Source organism: Musa acuminata, chromosome BXJ3-7 (assembly GCF_036884655.1).
Source record: "Musa acuminata AAA Group cultivar baxijiao chromosome BXJ3-7, Cavendish_Baxijiao_AAA, whole genome shotgun sequence".
Classification (NCBI taxonomy): domain Eukaryota; kingdom Viridiplantae; phylum Streptophyta; class Magnoliopsida; order Zingiberales; family Musaceae; genus Musa; species Musa acuminata.
Genome location: NC_088355.1, coordinates 34,239,288 through 34,261,572, shown reverse-complemented (window position 1 = coordinate 34,261,572; position 22,285 = coordinate 34,239,288). Strand labels below are relative to the sequence as shown.

Sequence of the window (22,285 nt, the reverse complement as noted above, 5' to 3'; positions counted from 1 at the left end):
TAAACGAATATATTTACGTCGGAAAAAAAATAAAACTATACCAATTGATTTGTTTGTTTTCTAAAAACATTAAAAATGGCCTTGAGAATTAATTAAATTTTCTACGCCCAATCCTATATTTTTTTTATATGCACACTCACTAATTTTAGGTTTATTTACACATTAATCCCTTTCTTTCAAATTATTCACGATTGATCCCTATATAAATAATTATCGACAATATATTTTTTAATTAAACATGACATATATAATTGAAACTCATAACCTCCTTTGACATCATCTTAAAAATTTAATTGGGTCACCACAACTTTCAAAAACTTAAGTTATTAAGAAAAGGTCCATTATATGTTTTAACATAAACCATCCTCATGAATGAAAGGTATTTGTTAAATACTATAGATTTATTGACATTTCATTGCTGGAAAAAAAAGGGGAAGAGGGAGAGAGAGAGAGAGAGATAGAGAGAGAGAGAGGAAAGCTTTCATGTACTAATTTGCATTGTGTGCCTCTCTCTACTTTTAGGGCCATGAGAACCCAAAACTGCTGCTTGCTAAGGCGTAGGCGCAGGCGCAGGCGCAGGCGCCTATGGAATCGAGCCCAAACTGGCTTAGATGGTAGGCAATGTTGGTTGGGTTGATATCAGAATGATTGAAGGCGAATGAAGGAGAAGACACAGAGGAGGATGAAGTGAAGTGGGCAACGTGGGACAGCAGGTCTGCTGTGCATGTGGAGGCCACAGAGGGCGAGCAGATAGATGGTCACTGAGCCAGCGGCGTTTAAGGGCTTCTCTTGACGAGTGTCGGGAACAACCTTGGAATCCATCGATGGAAGCACATGGGCGCCCGTGGCCTCTGTCCCTCCCCCACCCTGCCCACCTCCATCTCTCATTTTTACAGCCAAACGCACTTTTCTTGCCGATTGAATATGTTCTCCTCTTTCATGTGTGTGTGTCTGTGTTAGATCTCAACACCAACCTTGATGTCCATCCTCCACTAACATCATGCTGTAATGCATTGTTTTCTGACAGTATGTGGGACTGATCCAAATGCTCACAAACTTCCATCAATACATGATTCGACAAAGAATAATGTGTATAATTTTACTATTTTCAATCTTAGTATAGCGTTGAGAAATACATTTTGTGAAAACAATTACTGAAAGAACAAAAAAAAAGGTAAATAAAAACTTAACCAGCATTCCGATACATGTCAACTTGTTAGCCATACAGCTCTCTTACTCACACAAGTGAAATATTTTGCTCAAAAGAGAGGGTGGAAACTGGCAAAGTGTGACAGAGGGCAATAATACGATCTGCATCCATGTGGATGTGCCCCACATTAAAGAGCTTGGAGCTGAAGAACCCGAGGGAAAGAGATGTAGACGAGGATGCTGTGGATACAGTGGTCTCTTCTTGCAGGATGACAGCTACGGAAGGAAAGAACATGGGTGGGGTTGGGTTCATCCATGTAGGAGAAGGAGGTGCATCAAATAATTAATTTGATGAACGATTGAGATGACTGATTTGATCGAGGTCGATGGTTCTGAAGGAACCCTTGATGAGGCCTCCCAGTGTTCCAACAATGTTCATGGTGCTTTTACTTTGCGCTTTTGGATCCAAGGAGTTCTGTTGATTGATTCCATCAGGGCCAATAGTGTTGCCGCTTTCAGTGAAAGTGCTGCTGTGGGAGCTGCCCTTTCTTCGTTTTCTTTTATATCCGTTCATACGGACACCTGTCTGCCCCATCCAAGCTATAAATAGGAGCACATCTCCGCTTATGGCCACTGCAAGCTCCCAACGCATCTCCTTGCTCTTCTTCTTCCTCTGTGGATCTCTAGATCTGGGAAGCGCAAAGGCCATGGCTAAGCTTGTTGTCCTTGTGGCCATTGCTCTACTGGCCATTTCCATAGCTGACTCCGGTTCAAAGGTGAGAGCTAAAGCCACTGACGGTAACAAACTTCTTCCTCTTGCTCTTTCGAGACCAATTAGTCTGATCCAGACAAGAATACCTTTTCATAACTTGTCATTTTTTCCCTGTTGCAGGTGCTAGCCAAAGCAACTGAGCAATCTGAAGAGGAGTACATGCCGGTATAATTGTTTAGTGCATCTTTCTGCTTCATATAGTTTTCTGAGCTACTTTCTCCGGTACTTGACAAATTTTTGTAGCAATAGATTTCCTTATTTTCTTATTGTTATCCACCTTCTTTTCAGGCTTCAAATGGACAAGGAACCCTTCGAACTTATCGTGAGTTGCTCATTTTCCTTTCCAATCCGTCGTGTCTCACAAAATATGTTGAATGATCTGATCATATATAAGCATTGAAACCTATTAGAATCTTCGAACAGCAAAAGAAAGATCTCTAAGAGACAACATTTAAGGACGACATATGAATTCATAGACACAAAAAGAAGGCTGGTTGTTTAACCTTTGTGCTAAATTCGTTCGAACAGAGTGCCCATCTCAATGCACGAGGAGGTGCTCCAGGACGCAGTATCACAAGCCATGCATGTTCTTCTGCCAGAAGTGCTGCATGAAGTGCCTCTGCGTGCCATCAGGTTTCTATGGCAACAAAGGAGAATGTCCCTGCTACAACAACTGGAAGACCAAGAGAGGAGGACCCAAATGCCCATGAACTGAATCAACTACCGCTTCTCCAACCTATTTATATTGTTAGAGCATTCCATTCCAACTAATGAATGTTCTCTGGTTTTACTATGAGCTGCCCACCAACCTCAATATCGTTGCCGAGTTTATAAGAGGCAACACAGAATATGTATGAAGCAGCAGTATTTATGATTTTTCATTTGCACTCGTTATTAACCGATAACGATCTTATATAAGACATCTACCAAAATGATCTGTTGTTGTTCTAATGAAAACAAACTACGAAGCCTATAATCCAGTCTTGTGCTTACCTTAGACAACGTGGAGTAGGATCTAAGTCAAAAAGGAGCTTACAGTTAAGGCTCAAATTAAATTTAGATAACTCGTAATGATGGTACCTTATATCAAAAGCTTCAGAGCTTCAGCAAAAAAAATGCAAGCAGAACTTCTCATGGAGAAAACAGCAGGTCTCTTGTGACCCTTGTGGTGGTATATCGACCGGTGGGCCAACTCCGGAGTTCATCTGAAAATAATAACGAAGGCGTCATAGCAAACTCAAACAAAACTCTTCTCTTGCTTGGGATTGAAATTGTTGTCACAAGTTACTTATGATAAAGAAATCAATCCCATGAAGGATGCAATCAAACCATGGTGGGTAGGGAATAATAAACACTAAAATTTCAAAGTTCAGCAGGCCAGCATTCAGGAATCTGCTCTAAAGATATTACTCTTTGGGTTTGAGGTCAAGATCTGTCAACTTATCCACTTTGCTCGAGGACCAAGACGAAATAACTCATGCAGGTGCAATTTGTGACCTTTCACCGGACCTTCTGAGTCCAACTGCAGCCATAAATACTTTTGTTCCAGCACGTTGGTAAAGATCCAACAACCAAATTAAATGGCACTAGGATACACAGAATAGCATGCTGTTGAATTGCTTGCAAGAATAAACCACCTAGGCTACTGTGCTGAGGCATCTGTTCACCAAATCATCATCTATTCCATGCTTCTAATTTAGGAGCTCAGTTCAAATAGCATTTCCCAATAGTTATCGACAAAATAACAGTATAAAGATACAACACTGGGCACTTGGTTTGGTTAGAAAATACTACAGCAGTACTTCAGAGCCTAATCTCTAAGGTGTACTACTCTGTGAAGGATGTTCTTCTACCATTGGACGTGAAAATATGATCTTCTTGTGTCCTTGAAAGAAGCTAAAGATCAGATGTCCATTCTGCAATCTATTTTGCAAGTTGCTATTTGACTTGTTGATCTTGTGTGGTTTGCTCGATGATAGCTTGCAAGGAAAAAAGTCTCTCATTGATATCAGTCTGTGCGACTAGTAGAAAAATCTCTCCTATAAGCAGTAGAGATAAGCTAACCACATCATTAGCTATGCCAATAATTTCTCAGGGTAGATAGCAAAGTGAATTTAGTGCTCTGCCACCAATTTTCTAATGCACTTTGCTCCCCAGGCCAGCTATGTTAACCACAAAGAGTGATGATGCTCTTCACCAGTAATCCCCACAGGAACACTCCCCATCACTAAAATGATGAAACCTATGTGAGTCTCTCATGACTATCTTCCTCTTTGTGACCTTTGAGATAAATTTGGTAGCAGTATGACAATCTCCACAAACCCTCAGGTTCTTGTGGATCCGAATGGTACTTTCAGGCCCCGTGTTAATAAGCCCAAAAACAATAGCAAGTTTCTCACTGTGCATATACAACGACTTAACTTTCGTCTCTTCCTCCACATCATGCAATGCAAAGTTGGTATTTGGCACATATCCTGCCTCTTTAATCCTGTCCATCAATCTCTCGAGTTCCCTATACATCAAATCTGATTGAGGGTTGGAACAGTCCCCAACTAAAAACTTGTATAGCTTGTTGTTCAATTCTATGACAGTGTAACCAGCTATCTTTTTCACCCCTCTCTTTCTCATGAGAACTCTAATGCTATGGGCTTCTTCAATCTTCCCCAAAGAAGTGTAGATATTTGACAATAGAATGTAACGGCCTGAATTCTGAGGGTCCAATTCAAACAGTGAGGTTGCAGCCAATTCTGTGATCTTTGCATCCGGATGAATCCTGCAAGCACCAAGCAAGGATCCCCACACGCTAGAATCTGGTTTTATGGGCATTTTCTCAATGAATTCTCTAGCTTTTTCAAGCTGTCCTGCTCGTCCCAGCAGATCAACCATGCATGCATAATGCTCAGCACGAGCAACAATCCCAAACTCCGTGGTCATAGAATTAAAGCACTGCCAACCTTCAACAATTAAGCCGGCATGGCTGCAAGCAGAGAGCACAGAGACAAACGTAATGTGGTCTGGTTTCATCAAGCACTTCATGCGGTTAAATAGTTCAAGCGCCTCCACTCCCCTCCCATGCATTCCATACCCAGATATCATAGTGCTCCAGGTCACCAAATTCTTCTCTCGCATCTGATCAAATATTCTACGAGCACTGCTTAGACTCCCACGTCTCACGTAGCTATCGATTACAGCTGTTTCGACCATTAAATCCTCAATCAGTAAGCTCCTAATTGCAAAGCCATGAATAAGCCGTGCATGCCTTAGAGATGCTACTGCTGAATTGGAACAACCACAAGTGACACCGAGAAGTGTCACCCGGTCTGGCACAATCTCAAGTAACTTCATGTTTCGAAATAGCTTCATGGCTTCCTCGAACATATCGGCCCGTGCATAAGCCTCAATCATCGAACTCCAAGATGCCAAATCCTTCTCAGCAATCCCATCGAACAATTTCCGTGCTTGTTCAATCTTTCCACACCTTGAGTACATGCCCATGATTGCATTCTGGACAATCACTTGTGATTCCAGACGGTACCTGATGATCAGCTTATGCAAGTCGTCAGCATCATGACACCTGATAACACATGGCATCACTGTCAAGAATGTCGCTCTGTTGGGCCTAACTCGCTCCTCCAGCATTCGATGGAACAATGCAAGCGCGTCCTCTGGATGCCCATTTTGAGCGAAGGCTCCAATCATCGCGGTCCAAGTGACCACGCTTCTATCGGGCATTTCATCAAACAGCCTCTTCGCAGTGTCCAAAGCGCCACTTTTGCCGTACATGGAAATGAGGGAGTTGCGGACGAAAACATCGGAGTCGTAGCCGAGCTCCGCGGCGTCGTCATGGACCTTGACGCCTTCCTCGAAGTCACCGAGGTAGGAACAGGCCTTGAGAACGGGGGGAAAGGTAAAATTATTGGGCTGAGCGCCACCGCGAGGCTCTCGCATCTGGCGGTAGAGAGCGAGAGCGCGATCGTGGGCTCCGGATTCGACAAGACCGCGGACGAGGAGGTTCCAGAAAAAGGTATCGGCGGCCGGGAGGAGGGAAGGATCGGCAGCAGCCGGCGAGAGGAGGGAGAGGCCAGCCCGCGGGAGGCCAAGTTGGGAGTAGCGGCAAGCAAGGGCGACGGAGAGGACAAGGTCGTCGGGGTGGTGGCGGAGGACGGCGGCGTGAAGGGGCTTCAAGACTCGGAGCGAAGCGGAGCTCCTGACGGCTGTGGCAAATGAGCTGGGCTCCGGCGCCAGCGGGAGCGCCGGTGGTCCGTCCGCGTTGGAGCGCCATTGGTGGAGAGCGCGAAAAACGGTGCTCCGTGGGAACATGGTAACTTACCGTGGTCTGAAACACGAATCCTTAACATTAGAGTAATATCACGCGATATGCACGTGGATGGTTGAGCCGATCAAAATGCCCTGGAACTGACGCATTCTGTTCGGTCTCGTACGAGCCAATTGAGGTGGAGACCAATCGGTCGACATCATTAGATGACATTAATATACTTCTAATATAATAATTACCTTTGAGGAATTGGGATTTTTCTTAAAATTATATATATATATATATATATATATATATATATATATATATATATATATATATATATATCAATGATGACCGTGTATCATTTCATTTCTTTTCTTATTTTACCTTCTTCTCGTTTTTTATTTGCTCATATAATCATCACAAGTAGTGGATTTCTCTCTAGAATAAACAAGAAGTAATTTTGTTCTATAAATAAAGAGAAGGAACATAGACGCACTACACTAAACATATTTCGTAGTATCCTTTCCTCCTCCGCGTGCACAAGCAGATATCGCAGAGTTTGATTCATATTTGATTATACATGGTGAGGATAGACTCTCACAAGTGAGAATTGCGAATTGCATGCGTATATTTTGTAGGTCTCAGGAACGTAGATTCGCATATATGTACGAACATGTATGGAATGAATGCGTATATTGCGATGAGTTCTACCCTTAGCTAGGTGGCCATGGAAAGCAGCAACAGTAATCGCTTTGCTCTTTTGCTTTATTCTAGATTTAAAAGCACAAATCCACCTATTGGTGGAATTTTTGAATTGGTCTTCCTGCATGCCTTGGATACCAGTTTTTTTCCTTCATGCAAACCCCTCAGTTTTTCTTAAAGTGAAGGGTGTAATGCTTCAAGAACAGTTGGGGAAAAAAGCTAAAGAGAATTAATAATCAACAGCAAGGGAAATAGAGATTTCTATCCGCTCAACAAATCCACAGAGAGAGAGAGAGAGAGAGAGAGTGAAAAGAAAGGCACGCATAAAGAAAAGGAATTCGGCACAAGAATCTCTCTCTCTCTCTCTCTCTCTTGGTAGGGCATGGATAAGGGAGCTTCCTGGTTCAAAGAGGATAGGTAAAGGCATGAGGAGATCACAGGATGGGGATAAAGCAAGTGCTGGGGGTCGGTGGTGGCCCTATTCCCCACAGCTCTCTTTAACGACTTGCTTAGTGAAGGAGGGAGAGATGGAAGGAATGAGAGGCAAGGGAAGCTGTGGAAAGATGCTTATCTTCCCAAGGATTGTGTGTTCCAATCCCTTTACTCATGCCTGTCAGAATCTTCTAAGACAGCCTTGGATTTGCTTGCGTTGCAGGTACATGACCGAAGTGAATCCGAGCTTTATTTGTGCTTTTAGACCAGCATAATAGGGTACATGAAGAAGAGAAGGATCTGCTGGGACTGCCTTACGAGAATCGCCTCGAGCTTCTGCATCGACGTAGAGGGGCAATGGGCGGCTTCAACCTCGATAAGCTCCTCCTGTTTCTTCTGTGCGTCGTGTTACTAGCTTCCGATGGAGAGATGGTCTGCGGCCTGCGAAGCGTCGACCATGTTCTCAGGTATGGTGAAGAAGGTGGACTGGCGGAGAAGAACCGACGCATCCTTGCCAATGTCGACGCCGGCAAGAAATCAGCAGCCAAGTCTTCATCATTTGATTCCAACAGCACCAGCAAACGAAGGGTTCGAAGAGGGTCGGATCCCATCCACAACCGGTGCTGAAGCTGCACCTCCTCGGGTAGCCAAGTGAGAGGCTTTGCGGGACGTCAAGAGAGTGAAAGATTTCATTTCATTTCCTTTGGAGTTTCTTTATGTTTCTTTTTATGATTTGGTTTGGATAGGTTCTCTCTTGTTTAATGCTTTAAAGATTTAGTCACAGAGATATATTTGTACAGAGCTGGTAAAGGAAAAGGATGAATGATTGCGTTTTCCACCATCTGCAGTAAGCTCACTCACACACACACAAAGAAGCTCAACTGGGTTTGAATGATTACACTATCTTTTACGAGCTGTAAGCAACTCTTCTTCTTTTGTTCTGATGGATGGAAGATGTTTATACCTGACATTGACGGATAAGAATGTTAGATTTGAGTTGCTATCTATCTTATGCAAACAGAAGCGTTGAGGGTGGATCAGATCCGATCTGAACTGATCTATTACGATAAATAACCAAGATAAAATAGTTAATCAGTAAAATTCGTTAAAGAAGGACTAAAGGAAATGAGGATGAGTCAGACACATTCATTGGAGAAATTTATATGCAGTATAATAAATAATACACAACATGTAATTCGAATCTTGATCAAACGAAGGAACACTCTCATCACATTTTCTTAAGAAACAATATTATTAAATACATTTTACTCCTTTTTAAAACCGATTCATAGCATCAAACAATTGTTGTATATATTCTTACAAATTAAAGATTTCATCGGTACATTAATGAGTAGTAGGAGGTAACTAATGGCAAAGTTATCGATATAAAGAAATCAGTGTTGCAAATTCTCATGTGTGAAGAGATAAGTCCATCATATGTATACGCTCTCAAAATCTAAATAGTTTTTATCATTTAATTATAATTTGATAATCAATTGAAACTCGTAGATCGGTTCAAAATCGCACCTAAAAATTTATTTTAATTATTGATGGCAATGTCTTAAAATAAATATCATATTTTGCATTTATTTTTTTTAAATAAAAAATATATCCTTAAAATTATATTATGATGATAAATTTAAAACTTAAAATAGTTGTAATTAACCCTTTTTTTTTTATACCGATGTTAAAGAAAAAAATATGTGAAGCATTTCAGTTTACCAAGGAATATAAATTAGTGAGGATAAAGACACTATTTCTGGACCATGATAGAATGCAGCTGTAAAGACCCCTTTTCTAAGTCATGGGATTTGACAATACATGGTTCTAATAGCAATAATAATTGGTAGAACGCCATCTCACACTCCACTCGCCACTTCTTCCGATTCCCAATCTCCACTGCCACTATCTCATCAATGCCAAAGAGCCAAACGTAGCGCGTCTAAGATCTGGTGCGGAGAAACCGCCATCGAACAGTGTGATGGCCGGAATGCGCCCCGCCCGCCCGGTCACAGGCTTCGGCGCCTTGTTCTCCTACAAGGTCTTCGCCTCCGCCGTCTTCACTCTCCTCTCCCTCGCCGCCCTCTCCGCCATCCTCTCCTCCTCCTCCTCCTCCTCTCCCCCTTCCCACAACACCGCCTCTGCCGCAGTCCGCCGCCGCGGCTTTCTTGCCTCCGACCCCCTCCGCGCCCGTCTCGACCTGATCTACCGCCAGGCCGCCGACCACTCCGCCCTCGCCACCGCCTATGCCGCCTACGCCCGTCGCCTCAAGCTCGACTCCTCCCGCCAGCTCCGCGTCTTTCAGGGCCTCGCCGCAACTCTTTCAGACCTTTCCACCCGCCTCGCCGCCCCTGTCGACGACGAAGACGCCCTCCGCCCTCTCGAGAAGGAGGCCAAGGACCGCATCAAGCTCGCCCGCCAGCTCGTTGGCGAGTCCAAGGAGGCCTTCGACACCCAACTCAAGATCCAGAAGCTCCGTGACACCATCTTCGCCGTCCGGGAGCAGCTCCACCGTGCCAAGAAGCTCGGCGCTCTTGCCGGCTCCATCGCCGCCGGATCCACCCCCAAGAGCCTCCATTGCCTCGCCATGCGCCTCATGGAGGAGCGGATCGCCCACCCCGAGACCTACCGCCGCGCCGCCTCAGTCGCCCCGGCCGATCTCGCCGACCCTGACCTCTACCACTACGCCATCTTCTCCGACAACGTGATCGCCGTTTCCGTGGTGATCAACTCCGCCATCAAGAACGCGGAGGAGCCCTCGAAGCACGTCTTCCATGTCGTCACCGATCCAATGTACCTGGCGGCCATGCAGGTCTGGTTCGTTCGCCGCCCGCCGGCTCGCGGCGCCAAGGTGGAGGTGAGGTCTCTCGCCGAGTTCGGGTTCTTGAACTCCTCCTACTCACCGGTGGTCCGGATGGTCGAGGGCGGGCGGCGCGACCTGTCGGTGCTGGACCACCTGAGGTTCTACCTGCCCGAAATGTACCCTAAGCTGAGGCGAATCGTGCTTTTGGAGGACGACGTGGTGGTGCAGAAGGATCTAACAGGGCTGTGGCGGGTCGATTTGGATGGCATGGTGAACGGGGCAGTCGAAACGTGCTTCGGTGGTTTTAGGAGGTACAGCAGGTACTTGAACTTCTCGATTCCTCAAGTCCGGGATCAATTCAGCCCGAGGGCGTGCGCTTGGGCCTACGGCGTGAACGTCTTTGACCTCGATGCATGGAGGAGGGAGAGATGCACCGATCGATTCCATCAGTATCAGAGCCTGGTGAGACTTCTTTCCTTCTTCATATGTTTCTGAACAGTTCCTTTACAAAATTGCTTCTCCTAAAAGTGTCTCAACGTTATTTATGTAGTTGTATCACTTAGTCCGTGAGTGATCCATGGAGAATTCACATCCCTTCGTGTCATTTGACATCTTATTCTTACTTTCCCTTTCTTCTGAAGTTATACTAAAGCTATCCAGATATTTTATTGGCTCCATGAAATCGTACAGTTCACATTGTTATTTTCTGCACTTGAGCTACGACTATAGGATTCCTCCAAACCCTTGGCAGGCTAAAAAGTTTTAAACAATCATAAAATGCAAAAGAAGTAATTATGCTTTTGGATAATCTTTATGAAGTAATATAAGCTTACATATCTGGTATAGGTGCCACTAAACCTATTATCTGCCTAGTGTGACTGTGCTGCACTTATGCTTTGTTAATCTCAGCAGTTAATCTTGATGTAGTTGAGGTTTGTTTAGGTTAACTCTAAGTATTGTCTATTTCGTTAGTAGACTTCCCTTTTTCTGTAATTTTATATGGAATTTCGATCCTTGCTTTGATTTGTTAATAATAGTTTATCTATGTGCTTATGTACATACAACAGCTCAAATTATATCCTCATCTGAGAGGGAAAGGGTACTTCGGTTGTTGATAGGCCTTTAAGGATTAAAGTGGGATCAATAAAATTTAAATCTGAGTATGCAACTGAGAATGAATAAATTTTATATGAGTCTTTAGTGGAAGTGAGCTTATTTCTTTAGCCTTAAAGCATTATTATCTCTTTTTGTCTGCACGCTTAAGATTCTTTCTCTTTTCCTATTATTTTTACTCCACTTTATCTTTTTCCTCCTCTATTTTTCTTACTATAACAGCAGATAAGTTTCTGTTTAAGATTGAGTTACCATCTGTTGTAAACATCTTTCTCAGATTTGGTATAATAACATCAATGTTATCCATTGGTTTTACCGGTGGTAAAATACTCGTTTATCTACTGACTTCAACCACTCTGAGAAAGGGAGCAATTTAGATGAGCCTTTGATGATTGAGTTCCCATCCAGAGAACACACACTTCTCAGATTTCATCTTTTTACATCAATGCCATCCTTTGGTTTTACCAGCGGTGAAAATTCTTGTATACTGGCTTCAACCAGTCCAAGGTAGAAATCAATTTAGATTATCGTTTCATCATGTCACAGTCAAGTCTGCCTGCGCCTGCATGGACACATGTCAACATCCATATAGAGTTACATTGATGATGTTGGAAAGAAGCCACAGGGCATGAATGTGGAATATGAAAAAAGATTTGTCTAAAGTTTTAGCAATGAGAAATCTATAATGATGTTTACAACAATAATGCTGTACTAGATCAGACTGAACACTCTTATGACCTGCTAGAGTTGAGGCTGTAGTTACAGCACAGTGACATGTTAAGGTTGGCTTCATATGCTTCAGTTATGAAGCATGGATATACTGATATGGAATATTAGTAGGATTCAATACAAAAACATTTGAATACATGGATATGGAAAATCTTGAAAAAATATGGTACAATATGACACAGATATGACAATAAAAGATATTCTAAATAAATTTTATATGTAATAAAGCTTAAGATATATTTATGGTAAAAAGAATATGTGGTTACATCTTGTGATATATATTGATGATATGCAAGCTATTATTTAGAGTTTGTAACCTGTTCATCACAAAAGACATATTCCAGTAACATAGTACTTAAATAAACAGAATATCACTTGATTTTGTGGCTCAAACCAAGCAACCTAACCATGACCCAAGGGTTGCACTTAGATGTCCATGCCTGAATCCTAAATATTGCAGAAAGGTTCCTTTTGTCTTTTGTCCTAAAGTTTTGCTAACTTTTCCTTTGCTTCACCTTTGAGCATTTTTAGGGTTCCTCTTGCTTATTGCCTCTCATAATGTTTTTAGCATTAAATTTTTTCTAAGCTCTTTGATAGTATCCTTCTGTTATGTTTAAATGATATTTATTCAGTGTTTTCCTGGATCTTCAATTTATTTATTTCAATTAGCCAATGTCTATAAATTCTTTAAAGAAAAACTTTAGTTGCTTGACATCTGGATCGATGCTGTCATTATGACAGAATGAAGATGGAACTCTCTGGAACCCGGCATCTGTGCTTCCAGCTGGACTAGTTACCTTTTACACTACCACAAAGCCACTGGATAAGACTTGGCATGTTATGGGTCTTGGTTATAATCCAAGTGTAAGTCCTGATGAGATTCGAAATGCAGCTGTAATACACTTTGATGGGAACATGAAACCATGGCTTGATGTGGCCCTGAACCAATACAAGCATCTCTGGACAAAGTATGTTGATACCGAAATGGATTTCCTGCAGCTCTGCAACTTTGGCATCTAATTCAGAATAACATAGAGCTTCGCCTGTGTAAGGATTTCGAGTACTTGATTTAGAATTAGTACTTTTGATGCTGGGCAAAGTGCCCTATATTTTCATTTTATGATGGAAAGATGTCCTTTCTGGTTATGCCATTTGCCAATAGTTGTTTTCCTTTTTTATTTTTTTCCACTGTGTAGATGTTTCCACCATTGCGATCTGTAGCCCCCCATATGACAATGAATGAAGTCATTTTTGGGCAATAAAATTTTGATGTTTCTTATCGACCATGATGTTATTTTATTATAATTTTCTTTTATTTTAATTTGTAGGATCAGTGACTTGCTATATGTTTGCATAAAATTTTCAGCTTTATGTCCGTAATCACTTTTATACGTTGGGAGAAAATGCTGTTTGGTGGAGCCAGTCTGAACACATTAAATTTGTTTACGTTCTTCATTCTATGTTGAAATGCTATACTGTCATGGATTTCTCATATATCAATTGTGAAAACGCAATGCAAGATTAGATGGTGGCATATCGAAACCTGAATGCCATTGTTTGTTTGATTTTTTATTACCATTTCTGTATTTTAGCTAACAGGATGCACATAATTTACATTGAAAATTTTATAACATGCTTCGTCATTTCTTTACTGGCCTAAATCAACTGCTGTAAGAAACTTGAATGCTCTTGTTTCCTTTCAGCTCTGAGATATATTTGTATTCTCTTTTACGAGCCTTTTTCTCTTAGATAGAACTTCTGGATCTGCACTAACAAATGAAAAGTATTGTTGAGAATACATATTTTTACAAAGGTAAAATACCAAGAAAAATACTACCTTAGTCTGTAGCTTGAATATTTTGTTGATTACTTCATATTGTTCAGTTCTTTTGATACGTGAACATGAGTTCAAATTGGCGAATAAGTTACCCATATCAGGTATATCATTCTATTTCTTCTATTGGTGTTGGTGGTTTCTTTTGTATTGTTTTTTAGATAAATATTGTCTTTTAGGGTGCTTAGAGTTATCTTATTTCCTCCTAAACCTTCTTTGTTTGGCTTCTCATGGTGGTTTCCTGGGAATATGGCACAATGTGCTCTAGGTTTTATAGAGGAGAGATTTAATTAGTGGCTTGTCAGATAACTAAAGGTGAGAACATGGATGATATGATTGTGTTACAGGCTATTTTTTTTCTGATACTTAGGTCAACATTTTAATATGGTTAGCAATCCTGCTGAAATAATTAGAGGATTATATCTTCAATTGACTACATAGTTTCATGTTTTCCCAAATATTCTTTTGCTCTTTTATGTGGTCTAATTAAAAAAAAAAGGTGAAACTATCAATTAGTAGAACAACCCTTGCATTTTTTTTTTTGATAAAGAAACAGAGGCTTATATCTTAGCAAGTGATGGAATGTTGATTTGTTGAATTCAATCAAATCATCCTCTGATTCATCTTCATTCATTTTCTATATATATTCTTTTACGTTCTCTTGAGTTAAATCTACAGAGAGACAAGACATCAATGGAGGAACTTGTCACATTATTAGCTTTAAGTATATGTTTACTGCTTCCAACTACGACTGTGTTTCCAGAGTCTCTTGCATTCATTAGCTTCTTGGCAGGTCCTCGTCAATCCCAACCATAAACGTCAATACTGTTGGAGCTGTGTTGCAGGTGTTGATAATGTCATCCATCTGGTGTTGAAGTATTCCACCCAGAGAGTTTTGGTTGGGCAAACCGAGTAGCACATTTCAGTCTTCTCTTACCATAAAATAACTCTTGCAGAAATATTATATGTTGGCTTTCTCATTTCTTCATGCTTTTATTGTCCACAACAAACTGCTCTAATGGTTATCATCTATTTGATAGAATATGGAATATATGCATCCACAGGGTTGGTGGGATGAACTGCAGGCAAGATGTATGAAGAAATGTTATCCCTAATGCTAGTCTTTTGCTGGTCTTGCTTCAAGCCCCCCATCCTTCCTCCTCTCCAGCGAGTACGGCATGTAAGTCCCCAGAATCTTATCCCACACCACAAAGAATGGCTGGGAGAAGTTGTACTTGCCGCCGTAGAGCTGGTGATGGACGTCGTGGTAGGCGCTGTTGTTGCTGAACAACACATGGAGCGGGTTCCCCGGAAGCCACAGCCCGCAGTGGTCGTCCACGGTCTTGATGGTGGCGAAGGAGAAGAAGAAGATGGCGGTGCGAGGCGTCATCCCTGAGACGAGGAAGGAGATGGCGCCGCCCACCGTGTCTAGCAGCAACCCCTCGAGCGGGTGGTTGTACAGAGCCCCGTAGGCGAAGGGCACGATGAGGCTGTGGTGCTTGTAGTGGATGTGGCGGTACAAGAACCGGTTGATGTGCATGTATCGGTGGATGAAGTACTGCCATGTGTCCAGAACCAGCATCGCCACCGCGAACTGCAATCCCACCACCAAGATGGAAGGCTTCGCGGTGGTCGCCTCGGCTTTGGGAGCCATCTGCTTGGGATCCAGCCAAAGGTAAGACACTCGAACACGTCCTGATTTGAGATCAAGTTGGTTTTTACGTTCATTACCGTGAAGAGGAGGAGGGAGACAGCGATTTGGAACGCCTGCTGAACGAGGACGCCGACGACGACCTTCCCCTTGGAGGCTGAGTTCTTGGCTTCTTCCTCCTTCCTTGAGTGCAGCCGGTACTTGTCGAAGGATCCGACCAGCACGTACAGCCCGGAGTAGGCCCAGTAAACCAGAACAGGTACGAACGTCCCCAACATCTCATCTGAAATCATGCAAGCCATGGCGGCTTCTTCTGATAGAGAAGATGACAGTTATGAGGTTCGATATATAATGCGAGTTAGAACTGCGAGAGAGAGAGAGAGAGAGAGAGATGTCCATGGTTTTGTCTTTGACGGATTCTCCTGTCAGACCATGCTGTCAAACCAATGGAAGGAGGAGAGACAGCGGCATGCAAGTAAATGGAGGCGGGCGGGGGAGAGTCACATGGGCATCAACTGGTTTCCAACTCATTCTGTGGGCTGAGGCACTAACCCGTCGTGTACTATCCAAGAAACAAATATGCTAAGTGGAGGCCAACCTTGTCTGACCTTTAATGAGTTGTGACCGTGCCCAAAAGATCGCTTAATTGTACGTGTCGAACAAGGCGGGTTTCTCCTTTCTTTTTATCCTCTACCAATTTGGGATTGAGAGCATAAAATCTTGGTGATTATTTTCTTAAGCAAAACTAGTAATTACTCATTTGAGGAATTGAACCGTGCAAAAAAGTCAACCCGAGCAGAGACTTCGGCCCAGGCCAAGAACTGCTCATGGTTGAGGCATCTAGAAAGTCAACTAGAGCACAGTCTTCATGGTTGAGGCCTCTGGAGGCGAAAAATATTTCTTCCTGACATGATGCGTTGAGAATGGCTATCTCTTCAGCCGGTGTTGGATTGGGGGCGTGGCAGCCGACGCACCCTCCCATGATCTTGGTTCCCTTGGTATGTTTAAACACAGACGTACACTGCGTGTCCACTATCAAGCAAAAAGTTCCTTCGCATTCGATGATGAAGTTAAAGATCAGCATCAACAGGATAATTGGTGGCTGAGTTGGAAATCCTCTCATGTCCGACTCGTTGGAGAAAGTTATTGGTGATTGAAACTAGGTTAGATCCTTATGCTTTCAAAATTTATATAAAAATTTTATATTTATAAAAATAAAATATTTATCATTATTTTTATTTATGTTATTGATTCTGCTAACAAAAACATCGTATGTATTGCCATATGTAAAAAATGATACTGAAATAGAGTTAAAAAGATAATTTTATAATATTATTCTCATCGTTTAAAATAAAAAAATTAAAATAAAAAAAAAATTTGTTGGAAAACGAAGTGAGACAGTAGTATTCAATTATTCTACTTTTTCTCTCTATGTTTTCGAAGATTTTATCAGAAAATAAAATACTCGCCAGAAGGATCTCTTTTTTATGATTTTACTTTCTCCTCATCCGTTTATTACTACACAATTATTAGTTTGACTATTGCTTTCATATAAATTACAGAAGAAAAAAAACATAATAATATAAAATTATTTTTTAATCCTATTTTAGTATTATTTTTTACACGTAACAGCATGCAATATTTCTATTAACAGATGCATGAGAAAAAAATAAGATTATATATTTTAATTTTGTAAGTATAAAGATTAATCCTAAAGTTAACTAACTGTATAAGATACTATCTTATATAATTAATCCTATTTTAGATAAAGATACCATAAAGAGGACCGTCATGTGGAATTGCTCCATCGGGGCGTCCTTAGCCTCCCTAAACCTTGAGGAAGTAGATAAGCTTTATTTTAAACCAAGTACTAATTCTTACTCATCATATGGAAGGTTTGCATCATTTAGTTTCCATCTGATCACACGAACTCGTCCAAACATATCCTTGAATTTTAGCATAAAAAATAGTAATAGCTACAGCTTTGGCATTAGGTTTCTTCTAATCGAATGCATTCTCGTTTCTATCACTCTACATATAAGGGATGTCAAGATTCATAAAACGTGAGCTTTCCAGTTTGTGATGGAAACAAATCTTTCACATTTGGCTCCATCGGTCCTCCCAACAAATATGATGAACTCGTGTGAAAAACTAATGTTCATGTATTGACTCGAAAATAAATCCATGCAAATGATAAATATGCGCTATCTAATATCAAATCTAAATAATCTATCGAAAGTGGGGATGCATTCGGTAAATAGTTTGAATCCCATGAGAAGCGAGCATTTTCCATAGCCTCTGGTATTCGTAGTCTTAAGTTATAATACTTCATTCTAGTCCTATATATACTGTATGTACCAAACTAATGTCATGAACAAACGTGTAAACGAGGTATTTAATGTAATGCTTAAGCATATTCATATATTTGTACGATATGTAAAAAGTTGATAGTAGGCTTAGCAGCCTCCCATTTTTTTTTTTTTTTTGATGGTTATCATAGGCTTGCAAACAAAGGTTGTATTATGTGGGTACTTGTGGGGATTTTCGATCTATAATGGACTATTTTGGATTTTTTGTTGTGCGACCATTTAGAGCTTATGAAGTCTGTTTGTAATTTGCATTCACTATAAAGTGTTTGCTGAAATGATTACTTGTGGATCCTGAATAAGACGATTTCTCTAACCTGTTTTCTCTTTTGTATCTCCCAAGGGACCATGGAAGGTTTCGGGGAGGTTGACTTTTGTGACGGACATACAAGGGTGCCATACGACTTAGGCAAAACTAGCTAAGTACATGACATAAGATATCAGTGCGAGACAAGCACACATAAAAACACTTGGCATGCAAACATGAGTGACCTTGTGGGGTTGTGTTGAGGGCAGCCAGCACGCACGATCATTTGGGGGAAATAGGTCTGAAGATATAGGGAAAATGAGTCATTAAGAAGAGTGGGCATTTGAGATTGACATTTAGAGGAATGACCAACCCTTCGCGTAAGAGGCACCACGAGTACAAGTAAGTCAGGAAGAATACATAGCGTACAAAGGTTGGGATGGTTGAGTTTGAGCTACGACTCGACGTTGGCAATCATACTTGATGGTGCTCAAGGCAAGCGAGGCAATTGGTAAAGGATGAGACCATGCAAAGTGGAATGGATTGTTCAGCGATCGAAAGAGTTATATAAAGCTCACAAAGCTGAGGACAAGTACCAACTTGAAGAATTCGGTAGTCATACAAGGGCTTGTATACGAATGATAGAATGTTCATGGCCATCCTAAGGCGATTGAAACTCGATGCTATAGACCATTGAAACTTTCTCTTCAACATGAAAATGATACATCCATAGAAAGTTAAAGTGCACAACGAGTTTAGCATGTTGCTAGGCCTTGAGGAGTGCAGTAGGAGTTGTATTTGTTGAATCTCATATTTTGATGATGAAATTAATTGACGAGTTACAATCTATTGTGCATTTAAATGACGTAAGACTAGCTTTAATCAGGAAAAAATAAATCGATTAAAATAGTAGAATCAGAGGTTGAGCTGAAATGGAACATGTAGAAGATTAGACGTCGAGCCGGAGAATCGATCGACGTGTCGACAGGACTTTGTTAGGAAATCTAGGGGCGACATCACATGCATAGCGAAAGAACATTAACAACAAAATCCCTAATTTTCCAAAGATATGTTTGTCGTCGTGCGAAGATTGGTGTACAAAAATCGTAAAACTTAAAACTACGTATATGAAAGATTATGTTACATAAGGAGATTGTATATCCCTGAATCCCTGCATATCTCTAGGAGAGGGTGAATGAGGTCAAGTGTCCTCCTCTCTAGCGGTGATCCACACAGCAGGTTTGCAATAATGCTCCTCAAAACTCTAAGCTTGCTATTTAAGGAGGAGAAGAGGAGGAGAATATGAGAGACAACCCAAAAAGCTCTAGCTTATGAACCATTGGTTTCCTCCTATTTATAGAAGTCCCCTATCAACTTAACCATAATGGATCTTACCCTATTGGGTACTAGATCTCCATCCAACTATCCAAGCCTCTTATATTAGTAGATCTCTATCTAATAATCTCTCATTGACTCTTATTAAATCTCATCCATATGATCCAATAATTCAGGGGATTATTGGATATCCAATAAGATAGGGGCTCCGACGGATATCTCACACCCGAACCTCTACTCATCGCAACACCTACCATATGTGTGACTCTCTAGGCCCAATATCGAGCTAGTTATGAGTCAAATCTATCAAAACTCCTTCTGTCTTAGTGAATTATTATCTTTATAATAATTCACTCGATTCATCAACTACGAACGTACTAGGCCATTATGCCGTAGTTCCCAAACGATATAGGAGAATCCAATCTTTTGGACTTGTCTATCCTCAGTTACCATATACTTATAATCTATCATCTATCTAATATCCTAAAGATCATATATCGGGCATGGTGTTGTCAGACCCATATAGTTTTTACTCGAGTCTCGCTCTAATCGGATTCTACCAGAGAACTCTTTCTTTCTCAACCTAAATGACCATAGCTAAGGATTTGTCTGAGTAAAAACACATAGGATATTCCTCTTATGACATTGAGAGTGGATGATCTTCTATCGACATTCAATAGTCCTCGTAAGGTTGGCTACCACTCCCATTGACTGGTTGTGCTAGATTTGGAACATCTAGACCTATAAGTCCATTATAAAAAAATGGAGTACTAATACAAGACATCCTTGGTGTCTCAAGTCTAAGGATCAGATACACCACTAGGACTACGAAATCACTATTTGACAATAAGGCATCATCAACTATCTAGTATTCCGTAGGCAGATCAATCAGTGAACTCATTCCCCAATGAGCACATATACTATATCTCTAGTGTTCCCATACGAGCAGCTATAAGACTAGCTGCATCTATTATATGGATGGATACACAGCACACTGGTCTATTCGGCTATCTCGATGTCCCTTTTGAGTAACCTATCACCGAAATTATTTAGGATATGCGTTTTAAGGTGAATCGATCTCATTATCATGATCTCATCACGATCTTATTCCCATTGCACAGGTCCATGGATATCACAATATGTTCAAGCAACAAACAATATAAAATGATAAAATATTAAAAATATAATAAGTAAAAAAATTACATGTCAAGTCATACGTGCCATCACTCACGTGATTGGCTTGTAGGGCACCTATGATTAATAAACTTTGTGTCGTGAGTTTGGGCATCGGGCCGAAGGATCGAACATTGCACTATGGAGAATGAAAGTTGCGAAGTCAACATGTTGATTGGGTAATACGTCGAAGGAGAGGACGATGCACTGAAGGATCAAACGAAGCACCATATGAACCAATGACATGCTGAACAACATAGGATTCATGCTTGTAATCATGTGTTTAGATCGAGTTAGTTTAGGTTTAATTAAGTCAGTTTTGGGGAGAACAATGATAATTCAATTAAGAGCCAATTAGGCCTGAGTTGGGGCTATGTTGGGCCAAGTGGAAGGCCTATTCGGTCACCCATAAAATGGTCATTCGGTCACCCATAAAAGGGCCAGGTGATGGCATCGCCAGACTAGACGATGGCCTTCCACTTTTATGGTCACCCATAAAAGTGGAAGGCCCATTGTGACCATAAAAGTGGAAGGCCTATTCGGTCACCCATAAAAGGGCCAAGCAGTGGCACCGCTAGACTGGGATGGTATCGCCCAATATTAGTGCTGTAAGTGGTGGTACCGCCAATACCCCGAAATCTTGGGGATTTAAATTTTGACTCTAATTTTTGAAGCCATTTGGGGCCTATAAATATCCCAATCTTTCCTGCTTAAGAAAGTATGAAAGTAGAACAAAAAATTTATGATTCTGAGGTTACAAACCCTATTAGAAAGTTGAGTTCCCTCCTCTATATGCTTAGAGGTTGTTCTAAGGGAGAGTGTGAGGGAATACTTATAATAGAGGGGTGTAAAGATTCTTTCCAGAACCTATAAAAAGGAGAAAGAGTTGTAAGGGTAGTTGATCTTCACTCATTGAAAGAAGATCGATAGTGGAAGTTGGTAGCCTCAAGTGAATAGAAATCAAGAGTGGATATAGGTCACTACTAAGTAATTTACTTGCTCACTACTTTACGAATGTTTCAAGTTAAACTCTTTTTCGATACAATTTTATTGAATGAAGATTTCCAAATCGACGTGATTTTATGATAGCACTAATTCACCTCTCATTCTTAGTGCTAATTTTGGTCCTAACAGTTGGTATCAGAGCCAAAGTTTTTCTCGTTTAGTTTAACACATAAGAGAAATAGCTTTTACTAGCAATCAAGAGGGTCTTTCTATCACTCGTCCTCCTATATTCAATGAGACGGATTACATGTATTGGAAAACTAGAATGAGAATTTTTTTAATTTCTATGGATTTTGAGTTGTGGAACATTGTTGAAAGTAGTTTTGAGAAGTCTTCCAAACCAATGAATGAATGAAATAATTTACAAATGAAGACTTTTCTCTTGAATGCTAAAACGATAAACGTTTTGTTTTACGCTCTTGATAAAAATGAATTTAATTGAGTTTCTATATGCGAAACTGCATATGATATTTAGTACACACTTAAAGTCACACACGAAGACATGAATAGAGTTAAAGAGTCTAAAATAAATCTTTCGATGCATAATTTTAAACTATTTTGAATGAAGCCAAGTGAAACCATTGTTGACATGTACACCCATTTTACGGATGTCGTCAATGGTTTAAAAGCTCTTGATAAATATTTTTTTAATCTTGAACTTGTTAATAAAGTTTTATGATTACTTTCTAAAAATTGGGATTCGAAAGTAACTA

At 40.9% G+C, this 22,285-nt stretch overlaps 4 protein-coding genes across 4 annotated transcripts; 2 read left to right on the top strand and 2 right to left on the bottom strand.

Annotated features, from left to right (window-relative positions):
• Positions 1-1,681: 1,681 nt before the first annotated feature.
• LOC103992132 (gibberellin-regulated protein 6) lies at positions 1,682-2,826 on the top strand. The gene is made up of 4 exons (XM_009411726.3): positions 1,682-1,925; positions 2,042-2,086; positions 2,210-2,243; positions 2,450-2,826. The coding sequence occupies exons 1-4, from the start codon at positions 1,776-1,778 to the stop codon at positions 2,629-2,631; spliced, it is 411 nt and encodes a 136-aa protein (XP_009410001.2). The 5' UTR covers positions 1,682-1,775; the 3' UTR covers positions 2,632-2,826.
• Positions 2,827-3,583: 757 nt separating this feature from the next.
• On the bottom strand, positions 3,584-6,262 carry LOC135642479 (pentatricopeptide repeat-containing protein At3g26782, mitochondrial-like). Its single transcript, XM_065158663.1, has one exon. The coding sequence runs from the start codon at positions 6,239-6,241 to the stop codon at positions 4,115-4,117; it is 2,127 nt and encodes a 708-aa protein (XP_065014735.1). The 5' UTR covers positions 6,242-6,262; the 3' UTR covers positions 3,584-4,114.
• Positions 6,263-9,163: 2,901 nt separating this feature from the next.
• LOC135642022 (probable galacturonosyltransferase 9) lies at positions 9,164-13,240 on the top strand. Its single transcript, XM_065157792.1, has 2 exons — positions 9,164-10,581; positions 12,703-13,240. The coding sequence occupies exons 1-2, from the start codon at positions 9,298-9,300 to the stop codon at positions 12,979-12,981; spliced, it is 1,563 nt and encodes a 520-aa protein (XP_065013864.1). The 5' UTR covers positions 9,164-9,297; the 3' UTR covers positions 12,982-13,240.
• Positions 13,241-14,745: 1,505 nt separating this feature from the next.
• LOC135643058 (sphinganine C4-monooxygenase 2-like) lies at positions 14,746-15,789 on the bottom strand. Its single transcript, XM_065159602.1, has 2 exons — positions 15,527-15,789; positions 14,746-15,449 (listed from the first exon to the last, which is right to left on the bottom strand). Exons 1-2 carry the CDS (start codon positions 15,746-15,748, stop codon positions 14,913-14,915), a joined length of 759 nt encoding a protein of 252 aa, XP_065015674.1. The 5' UTR covers positions 15,749-15,789; the 3' UTR covers positions 14,746-14,912.
• Between the last annotated feature and the right edge of the window lie 6,496 nt (positions 15,790-22,285).